We start from the raw sequence: 17,524 nt of genomic DNA, 5'->3' as shown, positions 1-17,524 counted from the left end.
ATTGTACAAGTTAATGATGTTCTTGTTATTTTAAACAAAGACATTTAGTACAAAACACATGTTTTTATTTATATGCATGCACACTTTTTAAATCAATTTAGACCTTTGACTTAATTTTTTAAAACAACATAAAACAAATTTATGTTTGCAGAAAATGCCGTGTTTATTAAAACAAATCAGTTTTCATTTTTATATTTTGAAATGAGCGAGAAACAGTAAATGTCTTTTGTTTTGAAATTCCCTAAGCGGATGTTGATATGTGAACACCGCGACAGCAATTTCCTGTGAGCTAGCTTCACAGCTAAACATTGATAAATTACAGCGGGTAAAACTTATCATAACAGTGTACGCAGAAATACATTCAGGTTTTACGGTTAACAGCTTGGGTGGTTATAGCGTGACATCTCAGTTTGAAGTGACTCAGCTGAGAAGGAAAAGTTTTCGTGTCATCGTATCACCAAAGTTAATTAGCATGCTAGCAAAACACAACAGGAAGTTAGCTTAGCCTTGAGAGTCAACCCAGTATTATGAGGCTTGCGTCTCTTTATATATGTTAATTTCAAATAGCATGTTTGAAATGGACAACGAGGCTATAGTAATCCGCATAAAAACACCGCTGGGAGACATGGACTCGTCCGTGGACTCTGCATCTCTTCTGAACTTCAATGACTTGATGGTGAGTTTTAAAGCTGGAGAGATTCAATCAGAGATCATAGTTGTTTTGTTAACTATCTCTTTAGTCTTGACATAAATGTCTTATTTAAGAAGGAACATTATATTTTATGTCTATAAAACTAAGTCATTCTCCCTCCAGGTGTTCACGTATTTCCGCTGCAATGTTTGCTTTTGAGTTTGTGATAAATTAAGTAATTTTGGTACCAAACTCTTCAGGTCGCAATCAGGGATGTGATGCCAGAAGCTACTGTCACGGCATTTGAATGTAAGTTCTTCTTCCTCAGTTACTGTACAGAAACAAGAACAGTTTCTGTGGGACTCCCCCATCATTAATTCTTGTTTTTTTTTTTGTTTTGTTTTTTTTAACAATTTACACAACACAAATTATCTGTTTGTTATTGTTTGTTTATTTCATTTTTTCCATGTTAAACATGAACTAAAACATTACATTGCCTTAGCGAAACAAAATATCTGATATTTCTAAGAAGAGTTCTGAACAACAGATAGCAGAAGTTACTTAGAATAACAAAACAGATTCACTTAATCAGAGACAGAAAAAGAACCTTAAAAAAGCATTTTTATAGTAACGCAAAAAAAACCTAATAATGTGGTTGACAAAAGTTTATTGATGGTGTGTATTTGTAACCTTGATTTACAAGCTTTTCACTTAAAAAGACCACCTGTTTGATTTCTGTATTATAATTTAAGTTAATGTCCTTATTTAACAGCATAGAATAAGAAGAAGGAGCGCTGCAGCATTTCATCATTGCATACATAGTGATGCATCTCTTTTTTCCAGCTTAATCTAGTTGACATCTAATAAATTTTGGTTTGTCTAAAGATCAAGGTTATTGATGATAAATCTCTTATAGCTATTGATATTTAAAAATATAAACAATAAATGTATTTTTATTGGCTTGGAGTTTTTCCATTTTTGACAGGATGAAAAAATGGGCTTCATTGAATCTCACAAGGTTGCCTGAGCTTTGGGTTATTTGCTTTACTGTTTGTAATACTTCTTTTCTTTTCTCATTTAATTTTTAAGATGAAGATGAGGTGGGAGACAGAATCACGGTCAGAAGTGATGAAGAACTCAAAGCCATGTTGTCATACGTAAGTACTTTTTTCTATTATTGTGTTTTTATGCATTCAACTTTCAGAGGTTGTGTGGTGAACATCTGCTTTTTGAATAATAAAGTAAGTAGAGACACTTGACAAAGAAATTCTTTTTTATTTGAAGAGTTTTACAAATCTTGACGTTATAAAATATATAGCCTTTATGGAAATTATAAAGGGCCAGAAAGCTGTTTCTACTCTACACCACTTGAGACAGATAAGTACCTGAATTCAATATTTTCGTACTTGCCATCAGCAAGTATAGTGACCCATAAAAGCTCTTCTTTTTCTTACCTTTTAAGAATTGAGATATGTGAAGGAGGGGTGAAGCACTATTACCTTCCATTCCATGTTGGCAGGGGCACAAGGGCATTCCCAAATAATTTTAGGATCATTGTTTTGCTTTGCAAGGATGTTATAAAGCGAAAGTATTCAACATGGTCTTTTCAGGAGTACATGTCTCAGCAACTTCATATCAAGGTCAAAGAAACTACAAGAAAACACAAGAACTAGACTCCACATGCCTCAATTACTACGTTAAATTTAGGAGTTCCAGACAGTAAAACTTTAGCATTGAAGCAGTTCGACTTTGTTTGACATCAATGAAGGTCAGGGAAAAGACTTTCACATGTAGGTCACATCTCACTCTCGCATTTACTTTTGAAGGAAAAATATACTTTTCCAGCGTTCTGCACTGTGTTGTTTAATTGACATTGAAATCCATGCCCTGAATGTCGTCTTTGAGGATGAAAATGCCTTTAATGTTATTTAACCCTTTTTTGTTTTAAGTTTTAAAATCTGGTATTTGTTTCTTAAATCCAGAAAGGTTACAATGAAAATTAATTGCCTTCATTCTAATTTGGAAAAATGATTTATAGATGCTGACTAGGGGTATAACGATACACAGAGTTCAACCGAACCTTTTCGGTACGGCAGTTTTGGTTCGGTTCACTTCTGTACGGTTTCGGTACGTTCTTTCTTTTTTTTCCTATATATGCATTGTAACGTCCCAGCTGCTTTGTCACTCGTAGCAGGGAAACGAGAGCCAAGCTGCTGATTAACTAGCTGCGTTGACTGTCGTTTCCGGGTTTAAAATCCATTTATTAAGAACACACACGAACAGCGTCACAACATGAACCTCACTTCTCTTCATAGCTCTCTCAGTGATGGTGAAGAATTCAACACACAAGATTTCACACTTCCCATGAGTCTTAGTGGCTATAGGCAGGGCTAACCCCCAGGTCGTCGGGCGGAAGTAATGTTAGCCATGAGTGTCCTCCGTGATGCAATTAGGTGACGGACAGTAAGCATGTAAACATAAGGCTAATGCAGACGTGAGGCTAGAGATGACTCCCCCCCCCCCCCCCCCCCCATCTCCTTACGCTCTTCTGTGTGCGAACACTTTGGCTTTGTTGTCAGCATCCATGAAGGGAAGAGACAATTGGATAAGTCCAATGCTGTGTGTCAACATTGTTACACAAAGATAGCGTATGCCACAGTAACACATCTAATCTGTTAACGAACTTAAAACGGCATCACCCGACTGTAACAACCGGGTCTACAAGAAAAAAAAATGTGCAAGTTAAAATGTTTTTTTTCAGGCCAGTGTTAACTATCCAAAGTTTTTCGTTCATGGCAGCTAATAGTTTTTCTTATTTGATCATTGAGCAGATCATCTACATAGTTCAATTTTATTCATTGTTATGTGAAACCAATAAATGCATTTTGTAAGTAATTTTTTTCTGCCTTTTGTGTACTGAAAAAATACAGAAAAGAGATGGATAGATAGATAGATAGATAGATAGATAGATAGATAGATAGATAGATAGATAGATAGATAGATAGATAGATAGATAGATAGATAGATAGATAGATAGATAGATAGATAGATAGATAAAAACTTTATTAATACCTCAAGGGAGAAACTCAGGTGTGGGGCAGCAAAACACACACAATAAATAACAATAAAATAATAGTTCATAAAATAGCAAGTCATATCAGGCAGTTTTGTTAAACACAGTACTGAACCGAAACGTACCGAACTCTGTGGAATTCGTAATCAAACCAAATTGAGATTTTAGCGTATCGTTACAGCCCTAATGCTGACAGTTTGTTGTAAAACTGAAGTTGAGGCTGTAATTCTGCTTTGGAAAAGTGATTTTAGCTCATCTGGACTCGGACAACAATTGTGTTCATCTGTGTCGGCTCGGTTTCTGTAGAATTTGAAAATGGCTAAGTGATGTTAACCGTATTTCAAAACTCCGTTTGATGATGAGGAAAACTACTTTCAAATCCACTAAAGCATCTACGGTACACAGTTCTCTCCACCCATTCAATCTCCACTGGGTACTGCAATCTATTTTAATATTCCACCATATTTACTGATCATGTCATGGACAGTAAGAGTAATGGCATGTAATGAGGTTTTTTATGAGGTACACTGAAAACTAAATGAACTGTCAATTTTTATTATTTATTATTCAGTACTTAAAGTTTTGCCTCATTAAAGAGCAACCCCCCCTCCAGGCTCCAGAATTGTTCAAAATCTACTTTCAGCTATGGATGTCTTTTACCCCCCATCAGCTCACAATGATGTTGCTACTGCCACAGGCATAATTTACACTCTCTTCTGTTTTTTTGTTTTTTTTCTTGACCGTTTTATCACTTGTGGTTGCTTTTTAATCATTAAGTAGCACTGGGTGGCGGGGTTATTGCGCAAACTCAGGCAGATGTTGTGTTGAGTGTTGCAAATCCAAAATGAAAACACAAAAACCTTTGACCTCAGCTCTTTTTTTCACACTTTTCCATGTTTTTTTTTTCCTTCTGATGGATCTCAGGTGAAATGAACAATAATTGAAAACATCCAAACATCACAAATATACAAATCATTTAATCCTTTTGGGGGTTTTCATTTCTTTCTTATTTTTTTATTTATTAATAATTGCTGATGGCAGTTATTTGGAGAAACGTTCCACATCGCAGCACTTAGTTCTTTCTACATGAGATCATGTGACATGTCTGAAGTGAATATTAATGTACGACCCTGACACACATTCATTGTACCATGAACAAATATTTTGTATCAACTCTGCATTTCTTTACACCCTCAAAACATCCATTTGTGAATTTTTGTCAAATAAATCCAGGAGCTCTGTAATGGGTTTCTTCTCCTGGGACAGCCAAGTAAATAAAAAGCTGCTGATCACTTGGAAAATACTGAAACCCGCTGGAATATAATTTAAACTAGTCAGTTACTTTGTATGCATTTTTTTCTATTTGTGGTTGTTTGCTGTAGTTGTCATTTGGCCTCCATAGAGACCTCAGTGGATTTTGACATCAGTGATATTAATTCCAGGTGAGCAGACAGCCATTATGTGAAATTAATAGGAATTAAGGGAACCTGCATGTTAGGTGAAAGATGGGATGAATTATTTAGCCTGTCAATTTGTGTGTGCTGCTGGTTTTGTCTGTGTACGTTTCTGATTATAAATGTACTGTCATGCTGTCAAATAATAAAACAGGTTTTTTTCTTTTAACACTTGATTTAACACTTTCTATTAAAAAAGTTGGTAACGCTTTCTTTTACAGTACAGTACTTACAGTGTACTTAAGTGGTATTTACATGGTACTTATAGTGTAACCACTGGGTACTTTCAGGGTACTTACATGGTACTTTTTATGGAATTTACTGGGTACTTACAGTGTGTTTACATGTTACTTTCTATGGTACTTTACTGGGTATTTACATGGTACTTTTTGTGTCTACTCTGTACTTACATTGTACTTACTGTGTATTTATATGGTACTATTTGGTTCATACCTATGTGGTACATACTGAGTATTTATAATATTCTTACTGGGTATTTACATGTTGTGCAAAGGTGTCTTTTATGGTACTTACCACATGTAAGAACAAGGTAAGTACAAATAAAGTACCTTGACCTTTAGGTCTGCACTCGCTGCACGTTTCATGGTATTTACCATGAATTTACCACAGAAACTACCCCTTAAGTACAGTGAAACTGTAACTGTAAAAGAAAGTCAGCCCTATTTCCACTCAACTACATGGTACTTTCATTACTAAATACTGGGTATGTTCACTTGAATAGTACTTGGTACTTACCCCTTAAGTACAGTGAAACTGTAACTGTAAAAGAAAGTCAGCCCTATTTCCACTCAACTACATGGTACTTTCATTACTAAATACCGGGTATGTTCACTTGAATAGTACTTGGTACTTACCCCTTAAGTACAATGAAGCTGTACTGTAAAAGAAAGTCAGACCTATTTCCACTCTATTACATGGTACTTTCATTACTAAATACCGGGTATGTTCACTTGAATAGTACTTGGTACTTACCCCTTAAGTACAATGAAACTGTACTGTAAAAGAAAGTCAGACCTATTTCCACTCTATTACATGGTACTTTCAGTAGTAAATGCCACTTATTACCTTCCCGTACAGTGTACATGAACACACTTGGTCTTCTGACCTCACCACATGAGACAATGCTAACCTGTTGGTAAGGGTAAAGTAACTACATTGTAAAAAAAATATACTGGCCTGATTACTTCTTGTAACATGAGGCAAGTTTAAAGAGAAACAAGACAGCAGTGAAAACAACAATCTTTAATATGATACATGTCTGCAGCATACAAAGTGTCATCACAATAAAATAGGTTTTAAGTACAAAACAGTACAAAGGAGAATTCTAAAAAACACATTATTGGCCTGAGGGTCGTGCTTTTTGTACAGTTTGGTAAAGGTGCAGGACTTCTTCAGGGTTTGTAACTGCAAGAAAATTCACAATATGAGCTCAAGTGAACATAAAAAGCATAACGACTTTGATGCAATACAAAATAAATGTTACTTATTTAATCATTTCTGTAATGAGTTTGATAAATCTCTATGAATTTTTTTATCGCTTTGACTGTAATGCTTGAAATTAATCAAGTACTATCCTCATTTAAAAACATGATAATAAATTATTCAAAACTTAACTTTTTTTAAATATTGTTCTAAAAATGAACTTTTTTAAATATATATTATATAGTGTCAGGAAAATATGTAAAACAACAAGGCTAAATAATTAGTTTTAATACTAAAAACACCCCGAGTGTGTGTTTTTGTTAAGTATGGCAGGGGAAGTAAAGTTGCAAATTCCCAGGGCACTTGAATGCAGCACAACTACCCCCAAAGTGAACGTGCAGATTAATCCGGAGAGCCTCGAGGCGCGCGCAACAGTTTGAATTTCTCTTCATCTGGCAGGTAAGCCAGTGTTTTTTTTTTTTTTTAAATATTGGATAAATTACATGTAAATATTTAAACTGATCAAACTTTATAAAGAAGCTAACCTCGTGATTTCAAGCCACTATCTCTGTGTTTGAAACGTGACGTAAGAGCCTGTCTACCTTACTGCAATAATTTCAGTTATTTTGTGTATACATTTTCAAAGTTTGTAATGAAAATCTACAAACATTGTTGTTACTTACCAGGAGAGGGGCACCTGTAAAACAAGCACGTAGCCTAAATGATAACGTCTGTTGTCCTGTGCTCGTTTGACTGAGCGCACGTCTTTCTGGGAAAATCAAAGAAAGGCGTTTATTTAAAATAATGATGACGTACTTCCGTCTTTTTACCGCTTTACATCAGCTATGGTGAAGAAGACATTCCAGACGAATCCGTGAAGCCACAGGAGAGTAAGCTAAAGTAAGCTAAATCCACCAAGTGGACATATTATTTACATTAATGAAGAGTTTAAATGCCGTTTCCCCATTTTCTTTTCTTTCGCCGTTTTTATTTTATTTTTATTTATTTATTTATTTTCAAATATGATAGAGACAACAATACCACCCAACAGTGAATGTAAATGTTTGAAAATTAAAACATATTTTTGTGAATAACTGTGTTGAATTTGAAATTGCCTATTTATTTATTTTTTTCTTTTCTTTTACACTGCAATGTTTTTCATGCTAATGCAAATTGTAGGTGCGAATAATATTTATAAAGAAGAAATACACACAGCAATTGCCAATTAAAACATTGCTTTTGTCATTCTTTGTCTAAACAAATTAGATTTTTTTATGGCAATTTTGATTTTTTTTCTTTGATTTCTTATTTGTTGTTCTTGTTTATGTAACTAAAATATAAAGTTGTGAATAATTTATTGTCATGTTCATAAATGAGGATAATTGATTAATTTCAAGCATTACAGTCAAAGCGAAAAATAATTCACAGAAATTTATCAAACTCATTACAGAAATGATTAAATAAGTAAAATATATTTTGTACTTCATCAAAGTCGTTCTGCTTTTTATGTTCACTTGAGCTCATATTGTGAATTTTCTTGCAGTTACAAACCCTGAAGAAGTCCTGCACCGTTACCAAACTCTGCTGAAAGAATTTTGATGGACAAAAAGCACGACCCTCAGGCCAATAATGTGTTTTTTAGAATTCTCCTTTGCACTGTTTTGTACTTAAAACCTATTTTATTGTGATGACACTTTGTATGCTGCAGACATGTATCATATTAAAGATTGTTGTTTTCACTGCTGTCTTGTTTCTCTTTAAACTTGCCTCATGTTACAAGAAGTAATCAGGCCAGAATATGTTTTTACAATGTAGTTACTTTACCCTTACCAACAGGTTAGCATTGTCTCATGTGGTGAGGTCAGAAGACCAAGTGTGTATGTACACTGTACGGGATGGTAATACGTGTACATACCCAGCATTTACTACTGAAAGTACCATGTAATAGAGTGGAAATAGGGCTGACTTTCTTTTACAGTTACAGTTTCATTGTACTTAAGGGGTATGTACCAAGTAATATTCAAGTGAACATACCCAGTATTTAGGAATGAAAGTACCATGTAGTTGAGTGGAAATAGGGCTGACTTTCTTTTACAGTTACAGTTTCAGTGTACTTAAGGGGTAGTTTCTGTGGTAAATTCATGGTAAATACCATGAAACATGCAGCGAGTGCAGACCTAAAGGTCAAAGTACTTTATTTGTACTTACCTTCTTCTTACATGTGGTAAGTACCATAAAAGACACCTTTGCACAACATGTAAATACCCAGTAAGAATATTATAAATACCCAGTATGTACCACATAGGTATGAACCAAATTGTACCATATAAATACACAGTAAGTACCATGTAAGTACAGAGTAGACACAAAAAGTACCATGTAAGTACCCAGTAAAGTCCCATAGAAAGTACCATGTAAACACACTGTAAGTACCCAGTAAATTCCATAAAAAGTACCATGTAAGTACCCTGAAAGTACCCAGTAGTTACACTATAAGTACCATGTAAATACCAATTAAGTACACTGTAAGTACTGTACTGTAAAAGGAAGCGTTACCAAAAAGTTTTGCCAGTGATGTTTGAACAATATTAATGCACCAGCTCAGCATCTAACTGACATCAGCGTACAGAGGGCATTTATTGTGAAAGGCCTCCCCATCAGTGCGAAAAGAAAAAAAAAAACATTGATTGCCTTGTGATCCTGAGAGACCAGGTAGACTTCCAGGCATCTATAATCATTGTTCGATGCCTTGAAAGACAGACGCCCCTGTTCAAAGTTAAAGACCGCTCCATGTCAGGTGCTAAAAAAAACATGACCTCATCTCTTTCTCTACCGGCTTCCCTGGAGATGGTTGTTCTGAATCCACCATTCTTTTACTCTCGTTTCCCCTTAGTGTGCAAATGATGGGGAGACTCATGCATTCGCTGTTCTCTCACACGTCCCTTAAGGCTGAGTGATGGTATTTGGGATCTGACGCTGTTTAGTTATTGGCCAAGAATGGAAATTTTCTTTTAATAACACACCTACTACAGATTAGGTGGTAATTGCCGCTGTAATCAATAAGCTAGCTGAGCGTAAAATTAAATGTATGTGAAGCCTGATCCACTCCTGCAACCGCAAACACACACAGTGTGTCATTTAGGTTTCCTTTTTCCCTTTTTTTTTTTTAAGTATTACTCCCATTGTACAAATGTAGCCAAGTGAAAGTGCCGCAGGGTGAAGGCAGAGAGCTAAGAGCGAAGAAGGGGATCTGACAGTGATAAATAGACCTTTTAATAACAGCTGTGCCACTTGGGTAGCCATTCTGATCAATACCTGGTCCCATTGTCCCCCCCACTTCTTCCATCCCCCCAATCTAAGATCGCACATTTGCATAATGCTGTCATGCACATGTAGTACACACTGGACAGTAAATTAAACACAATTAACTCATGTATGTGTACGCTACATCTTAAGTGTCTTTGTCTCGTATGAGGCCTGTTTTTACCACGTGCTCACACACATTCGCAGTTGGAACAGATGGTTCGGGAAACTGAAACATCAGTTACCGGTTTGCTTTGGCAGGCTGCTGGGCTGCCTGAGAGTGTGTGTGTCTGTGTTAGTCCTGTAGAATATGAGTGTTAGGTGAGCTCTTGACCTGCAGAGAAAAGGGTTAATGCAAGAGTCTTGGAGAACAAGCCCATGGGGTTTTCAACCAGTAACAGATTTTCAAAATTCCCTTTTTTTTCAAGCTGTGGCTCCATGTTGACTCGCGTGAAATAATCATTTTGCATGTGTTGACATTCAATCAGAGCTGCAGATCATCCTCCACAGACTAAGGCGAGGAGGTACCTGCTTTTATTTTGTGTGTTTATGTGTAGCAGCTTGAATGGCTGTAGTAAGTAGCCTTAAACTGGTTTTATAAATAGATGCAGAACACCGCATTGAATTGTTCTTTCCTTTTGCCCTTTAGTACTTAAACACAGTAAATGAACAACGCATGAATGGACTGCTGCCAGATCCTCTACAAATTTTTCCAAGAGGTACGGTGACTCTTCCTGATATGCGGCAGCATCATTACACAAGAGACAAATACAGTATGATTACTTTGCTAAGGTGTTAGCTTAAACCTTTCGCATCAAGGACATCAGAGGTCCAGATTTGTTCTTTGGCTAATCCATCACCTTAACTCCTGCACTGTTTTTTTGTTTTTTTTTTTATTCTTAAAGTGGATTAATATGAATCTCATTTTTAATGCATAATTTAAATGTTGACTTATAGTTTGTGGCCCGCTCAGCATGAAAAATGTTTCTTTGCCCCTCTTAAACTCCTTCTAGTTTGTTGTTTTTTTTCCTCTTTTTATTATTTTTTTTTTTTTTAAATTTGGCTGTTTTTGTCTCCTTCCATCAACTGTCTCAAGAGCCCTGCATCTCAATCACTTCATGTCTATAACTAATTTCAGTATAACCCTTATTTCAATATTTTTTTTCTTATTATTTATAAAAAGCAGATTTCTTTTCAACATATTTGTAAAAGGTCCAATGATGTGCTCTACAATCTAGTCAATTACTGTTTCAGCCGGCAAGACTCCAGGGATCCGGAACATACATGGCCTGAAGGTAAGTATCACAATAATTGTTTCAGCTGCCTTACATGGGGAAGGAGGGGAGGGGATATGGGAAGTTGAGTCAAATGGATTGGTAACGCTGTGTTCCACTTATTGAAATGTCAATTGAAGTCAAGGCTCTCCTTTTCTTTCACTCATTCTCTTGTTCTCTGCATCTATGTTTATGCAAGGGGATATCTATCTGTTCATGTCTTGGGGCTTGTCTCTTTCGCTCTCCCTCCTCCTGCTCAGTCTCTATGTGTTCTTGGTTCTTATTCTGGGATTGTCAGTTGGGTTTGGGGTGTTTGTGTGAAAATCTGATTCCCCTTCAGTGTTAGGATTCTCTCATTCCATACCACTGGGGGATTTTCAGCATTGACTGGAGAAAGATTGCGCTGTAAAGAGCACGTCATTGTTCGACTGTGAAATTGTCATTACAAGCCTCCAAATAGCCTTTCACTGATTCTTTTCCATGTTGTGTTTGGCATATGTTGCTATTGAAAGCCGTTGCTAATTATCATGGGTTAAATGACTTGACACGTTCTCAGTCTCTCCTACTGATCCACATTATAACCATCTGCATTTCAATGATAAAATCAACCCCCACAGAAATACCAAAATGACTTTATTTAATGTATTCTCATAGGAGCCTTGGTTACAGCCACTTCATTGTGGGCTTTCTCTTTTTCCCTATTTTTTCAGCTTTTTAAGGTCAAAGGTCCACTTATAAAAGTTGGTGTTCTTTGAAAAACCTTTGGTTCTTTGGTGATTTTCCTCTTATTTTCTCCTGGTTTAATACCAACGTAATTGGCTTAGGGGAGCCCAGTGTTCCATTGAAATTAGGTTTTCCTGGGCACTAATTAAAGAGAAAATCTCTTTGCCTTTTTTGGACCCAACAGATTGGACTTTTGACCTCAATTAGAGTTATTTTAGTACCTTCTTTTATAGTGTCTCATCTCTTAATTTGTGTTCAATAACTGGGATAAGTATTCAGGTCATTGAAGTAAACATAGATGCAGAAGAAATAGATCTAGGATAGGAGTCTTTAGTAATTGATCAAATTTTGAATGTTTTCATTTACCATTGAGCTCTTGGTGACCAATATCTATCATTTTTTTCCTGTTAAAGCTGTAATTTGCTCTACCTATGTGTAGATACAGCTGTCTCAACCCTTGTGCTACCCTATGGGTTTCAGATGACCCGAACCTTACATCGACGTGTTATGACTTGCATGACAAAGGTGGATAAAGGTGAAGAGGATTTCATGTAATCCATGGAAACCAGTGAAGATCACAAATCATTGAAGAAAAAAGGTTTAGGGCACTGTCTTGTGTGGTCTAGATGACCCCACTCCCAAAGTTAAAGTGCCGAGGATAGCACAAGGGTTACATTATACTCTTTTTACTCCTACTTAGGCTGCACAACTTACCTGTGTAACTATGTCATCAAAATTATTTATTTATGCATCTATTCATTAATTTACTTGTTTGGTTGATATGTGATTTGTATTGTTAGTTGTTTTCCTCTTGAGCAGCTATGACTGGTGAATTTCTACTTTGTGAGAAAAATAAAGTGCGATTCAATTCAATGGGGAAAAGCACGGGTTTTGTTTACGATCAGAAATCGAATGTTTTCTCTCTGCCTGTGTCTTGCCTTTGATATAATTTCAAATGAATGACTGTTATTTCAGGTCAATACTAGACCCAACCCTGAAAGTGACAGCACTCATGCTGTATCTGACTCCATAGCCAACAACAGGTGAATTCTCCACTTGCTTTTTCAATGAAATGTTGCAACTTGCATAGATAAATAGATGGACTTTATTAATCCCACGATAGGGAAATTATTTTTGTCTGTTTTTCATGTTATTCTTGGAACAATTATTAAGTATTTTTTTGTTCTTCAGCTTAAAAAAGTCATCAGCTGAACTCAAGAAGATCTTGACAAACGGGCAGGTTAGTGAGTCTCATTCTCTTTATCTTGATAGTCTTCGGTTAAAAATGTCACATTTATTGTACTGGAGCGAGTTATGTAACCATTCTTATTTTTGAACATGCTCACATTTATGTTTTAAAAGCTAAACTTGTATTTTTGTTGTAATTGTCTCTTAAATTCTATATTGGATGCTAAGCAAGCTATTTGTGCAATTTACTAGAGTTTTTTATTCATTAGAACTTTGTTTTTACCCATTTAAAAAGAAGTTCCTTATACCCTGTCCTTGAACCCTTTTGGTTCAAGATACTGGACATACTTAAAGAGCAGTATTATTTACACTACATTCTTTGATATAACTGAAATAATTAAACAAATGAGTCTGCTCATCTTTAAATATATCAACATTTAATTACTTTCTATTCAAATTCTGTTTAATTATGAGGCACATTTTTTAAATGATTGAACTTATATACACTAAATGAAAAGGTAATCTTTTTATTTTTAGGTTAGTCAGGTCGACCAAAATATTTTTTTTTGCTAATTGTACGAAGTAAGAAGCTCAATATTTATTCATTGTTTCATAATTCAGTATGAAAAGTTTCCACACTGAGATTCATCTGCCTTAAAATACTGACATTATGATGACAGTCTTGGCTTTGGAGGCTTTTCGTATACTAATTGCAACATTTGCATACATTGTAGACTCATTGGATGTACTTTTTAGGGAACGGAATGTGGTGTTGAGAATGAACAAGAACAGAAGCCTTTTTTTAATGCTGGCATAAGCTGCTGAGGATGTATTTAATCGCTTTCAAACTACTGTAGTGGCAAAATGGTCTGAAAGGCCATTCTACAAGGAAGAAGCCATTGATACAGCAGCAGTATAATGACTACCAAGTTACAATTTTGAAAAAGCACTCATGGGCAAAGCCCTCCATTTTTGAAGACATGCAGTGGAAATAAGATTAAGTTGCCAGAATGACCATTGTTACCTTTTTTAGGAAGCTACATGTTTAGGGGTTGCTTTGTTTCTGCTACTGTTGCACCAAATTACAAAATCCAGTTTGATAATGAGGAAAACTACTTCCAGATCCATTAATCATCTACACAATTCTCTCCACCCATTCATCTCCACTACGCATGAGATTCCATCATATTTATTGATAATGCATTTCATGAAGATGACTTGGAAATCACAAATATTTTAACTAGTTTGAGGTACAGCTTGGATATTTAGTTTAAAAATATATATTTTTCATTCCAAAAAATATGAACACATGTTTTGCGATTTGACCTGAAGAACTGTTGATTTCTAGTTTAACTGTAAAATTCTTCTTCCTAAATCTTGAACAAATAAATGAATCAATTAAAAGTCTTTTAAACATACATATTGATCAGAGCTTCTAAAAAGAGATGACCTACAAGCATTTTTTTTTAAATTACTTTAAATGAAATGGCTTTTTGATCCAAAGTGATGTAGATTAAAATAATGGATGTATCACTTTTATGCTCCACATCAGTCGCTGCTCTACTCACCAAAACACAATACCCTTTTTTATGAATTAGAGAGCGAGAGTTGTGTAGATTTCCTTGTTTTATTATATTGTTTTTTTCTCTTTTGTGACACTGAACTTGTGATGACCCAATGCCTGACTTATTTATACCTGCAGATAGCCATGTTCCAACCCCCCTGTATGTCATTGTTCTTAAATTACAAATGCAGGTCAGAAGTTGAGTAGGTTATGTCATTCTATTACTTAACTACTCTTGTGTTACACTTATTTGTTGATCAGCAGATAAATGCCCAAGATATCCACTATCAAGAGCTGCTTGGCCATGGAAATGGAGGCACAGTTTACAAGTAAGCATTTGTTGGCTCTGACGCTTATGCACCAACCAAACACCAATGGATGTTGATACCTATGATAACAGATAGGAAGTTAAGGTTATAATATAATGTTACTGGAGCAGTGGTTAGTTTTAGGTTGAGTGGGACCTTTTGAGTTTTTCTGGTCAGAATCTCTGACCAAATGTCCCATTACTCCACAGAAAGCTTCCTCTAAAGACTCCTCTGTTCTCCACCTCTCCCTCTGTGGTCCATTTGTCTCTTTCTGTTTGATGTGACATCTATCAGGCTGGTTTGTGCGTGTGCCTTCATTTATTTATTCTGCTTTGAAGGTTGCAAACATATTAAATATTGATTTGGCACCATAAGAAGTGACAGCCAATGACTTAATCGTCCTATAGCTCACCCCTTTACCTGCCACCATGAAGAGCTCCTTCCTAAAGACAAATGTATTGTTGACCTGCTATAGCGTTATGACAAGGCTGGCATTTGTGTTAATCCTTCTATCATTCTTTTCTTATCTCATGTTTTCTCCTGCCATCAATTCTTTGCTGTTTAGCTCTTTTATTGAGATCGAGGTATTGATCACTGCTCAGACTAGCCTTGACCTGACAGAGTGGCTTTCATCAGACAGTCCCCAGTAAAACTAGTAAATATCTTATGGCCGATCGAAAGCAAAGTCTCATATTTTTATGTTTGTACTTTTCTGGCTGTTTTATGATTTAAAAATTGTACTATAAAGGCACTGGCCTTTCATAGTTTTGACAGAAAAAGATTGGTCATCAGTTTGGCACCAGAAGTGGTTACACTGCACTGAAGAAAGCCAATATCGCAAAGTCAACAACTTTTCAGTCAATTTAGCCCAGCAAAAACAAAATCCATGTGTATTGACAAAGGAAGTTTCTTGGCTGAAAAGATAAAGTAAGCAAATTATAACATGCTGAACCAAAAACACTGAAACTGTTGTTGCCTTTTGGCTGCACGATATAGACTTTCTGTTATCAGCATAGTACTTTTTGATAAACCTACTACATTGATATATAATTTTTGATTCTCTTACAAAAGATCACCACCTTTTGTCCTGGAGCAAAATCTTTTACTATGTTTTTGGCACCAATAAAGGAATGTTATTCATGCATTTAGACATAAAAAAACCAAGCAATCTGATTTGTTTTCCTTTTGGTAATCCTTAAACAAATTATGAACAAAAATAAGTCAAGAGCCATTTGTGCTCACAAAAAGTTGACAAACTCTAGTACTTCTTGATTGTACAAAGGACCATAAACATCTCTCACTCAGGCCAGCATTACAAATCATTACCAAATATACACATAAAACCATAAAAAGGATACTAACATTGAGGGGAAAAAACACAGTGACAGTCCTGAAAATAGCTGAGAACTGTTCGGTGATGACTAAACAGTCAGTCAGAAACACCTCAAATTTTAGAGAAGAAACCACGTGTAATAAATACTTTTGCTTTGTTGCCTTTCCATCGTAAAAAATGTGAACTTGTTTCGTGTAATTTCAGAGAATTTCAAAGAATGTCAGTGTTTCTCTGCATGGAATCCTGCCTCAGTTTAACCTCTTGGCCCATTTATGACCCAGAGCCATTTAGACTCAATTGGTTGCTACCAGCAGTGCAGCTCTTCATGTTCTCTAAACCATCCATCAAAGTCAACTGCTGTTTTTTATTACACTGTCTCTACCAAGTGTCCACCAATCTCATAGGCTCAATGGTTTATAAATACAGAAACAAGGACACGAAAAGTGTTTTTGTGGATCCCATGGATCTGGCAGAGCAAATAAAAGAGGACAACGAGACAAACATGACTTTCAGCTTAGCTACCACAGTGGTTGCATCTACTTAGCCACAGAAGTTACGTCTGTATCTTTTACCTTTTTTATCCTTAGATGTTTCTTTTCACTCAATCAAAAAGACACCAGTCTGCAGTTTAATGGCTCTTCCGTAGTTCTTTTCTTCTAATACTTATTTTACAATTTTTAAATTCTATGTGTGCAAAAGAATTGAGAGTTTCCCTTGGTGGAGATTGAAGATACACAGCAATTTCCCATCGACTTACTGTGACACAGCGAACGCGATTCGTGCGTCAAATTTGCATCGGACGCCTCTTTTTTGCTGCTGGAGGCGAGTCGAAAAATGTGTTCGTAAGCTTGACGTCCAAGATGCACGTGGGGGGAGCTACTGCCAATTGTTTTTAGCCTAATTGCTACATGGAGCGGTGTCTGTGTATATCTCATTTAAAATGCATGGAAGACACAAAATTTTTTAAAGGTCAGATATATTTATTTTTAGAAGCTCTAAAAAGATATCGATAGTCACGTCTCTATGTCTGGGTTCATAAGATCATTCAGAGACTCGCCTGGTAGGGTGAGCTTCACTTCTGCTGGGAGAGATGTGTCTGAGCGAGCTCCGTGACAAGCGTAATCGCTCCAGCCCCATAGACCCTTGGACAGACGGAAATTTTGAGATCAGTTTGTTCCAAAGAGCCGTTTAAACGACGGGCTCATGTAGCTCTTTTTATATTTATTAACT

General features: G+C 35.9%; 1 protein-coding gene across 2 annotated transcripts in view; it reads left to right on the top strand.

The window, feature by feature from the left end:
- Positions 1-245: 245 nt before the first annotated feature.
- map2k5 (mitogen-activated protein kinase kinase 5) overlaps positions 246-17,524 on the top strand; it is a 57,711-nt gene continuing 40,432 nt past the window's right edge. Inside the window, exons 1-8 of one of the 2 annotated variants that reach the window (XM_004066963.4) lie at positions 246-676; positions 892-940; positions 1,721-1,788; positions 10,554-10,623; positions 11,159-11,199; positions 12,877-12,944; positions 13,093-13,141; positions 14,918-14,982. In XM_004066963.4, the coding sequence (XP_004067011.1) occupies positions 551-676; positions 892-940; positions 1,721-1,788; positions 10,554-10,623; positions 11,159-11,199; positions 12,877-12,944; positions 13,093-13,141; positions 14,918-14,982 (536 nt within the window). In that variant the 5' untranslated portion in view covers positions 246-550. Of the gene's footprint in view, positions 677-891; positions 941-1,720; positions 1,789-10,553; positions 10,624-11,158; positions 11,200-12,876; positions 12,945-13,092; positions 13,142-14,914; positions 14,983-17,524 lie in introns of both variants that reach the window. The other variant, XM_011488200.2, reaches the window with a different exon arrangement.

The sequence above is a fragment of the Oryzias latipes genome, chromosome 3 (assembly GCF_002234675.1).
Source record: "Oryzias latipes chromosome 3, ASM223467v1".
Taxonomy (NCBI): Eukaryota; Metazoa; Chordata; class Actinopteri; order Beloniformes; family Adrianichthyidae; genus Oryzias; species Oryzias latipes.
Note: the sequence above shows the minus strand (reverse complement) of the source record. Positions and strands in the feature narration are given on the sequence as shown.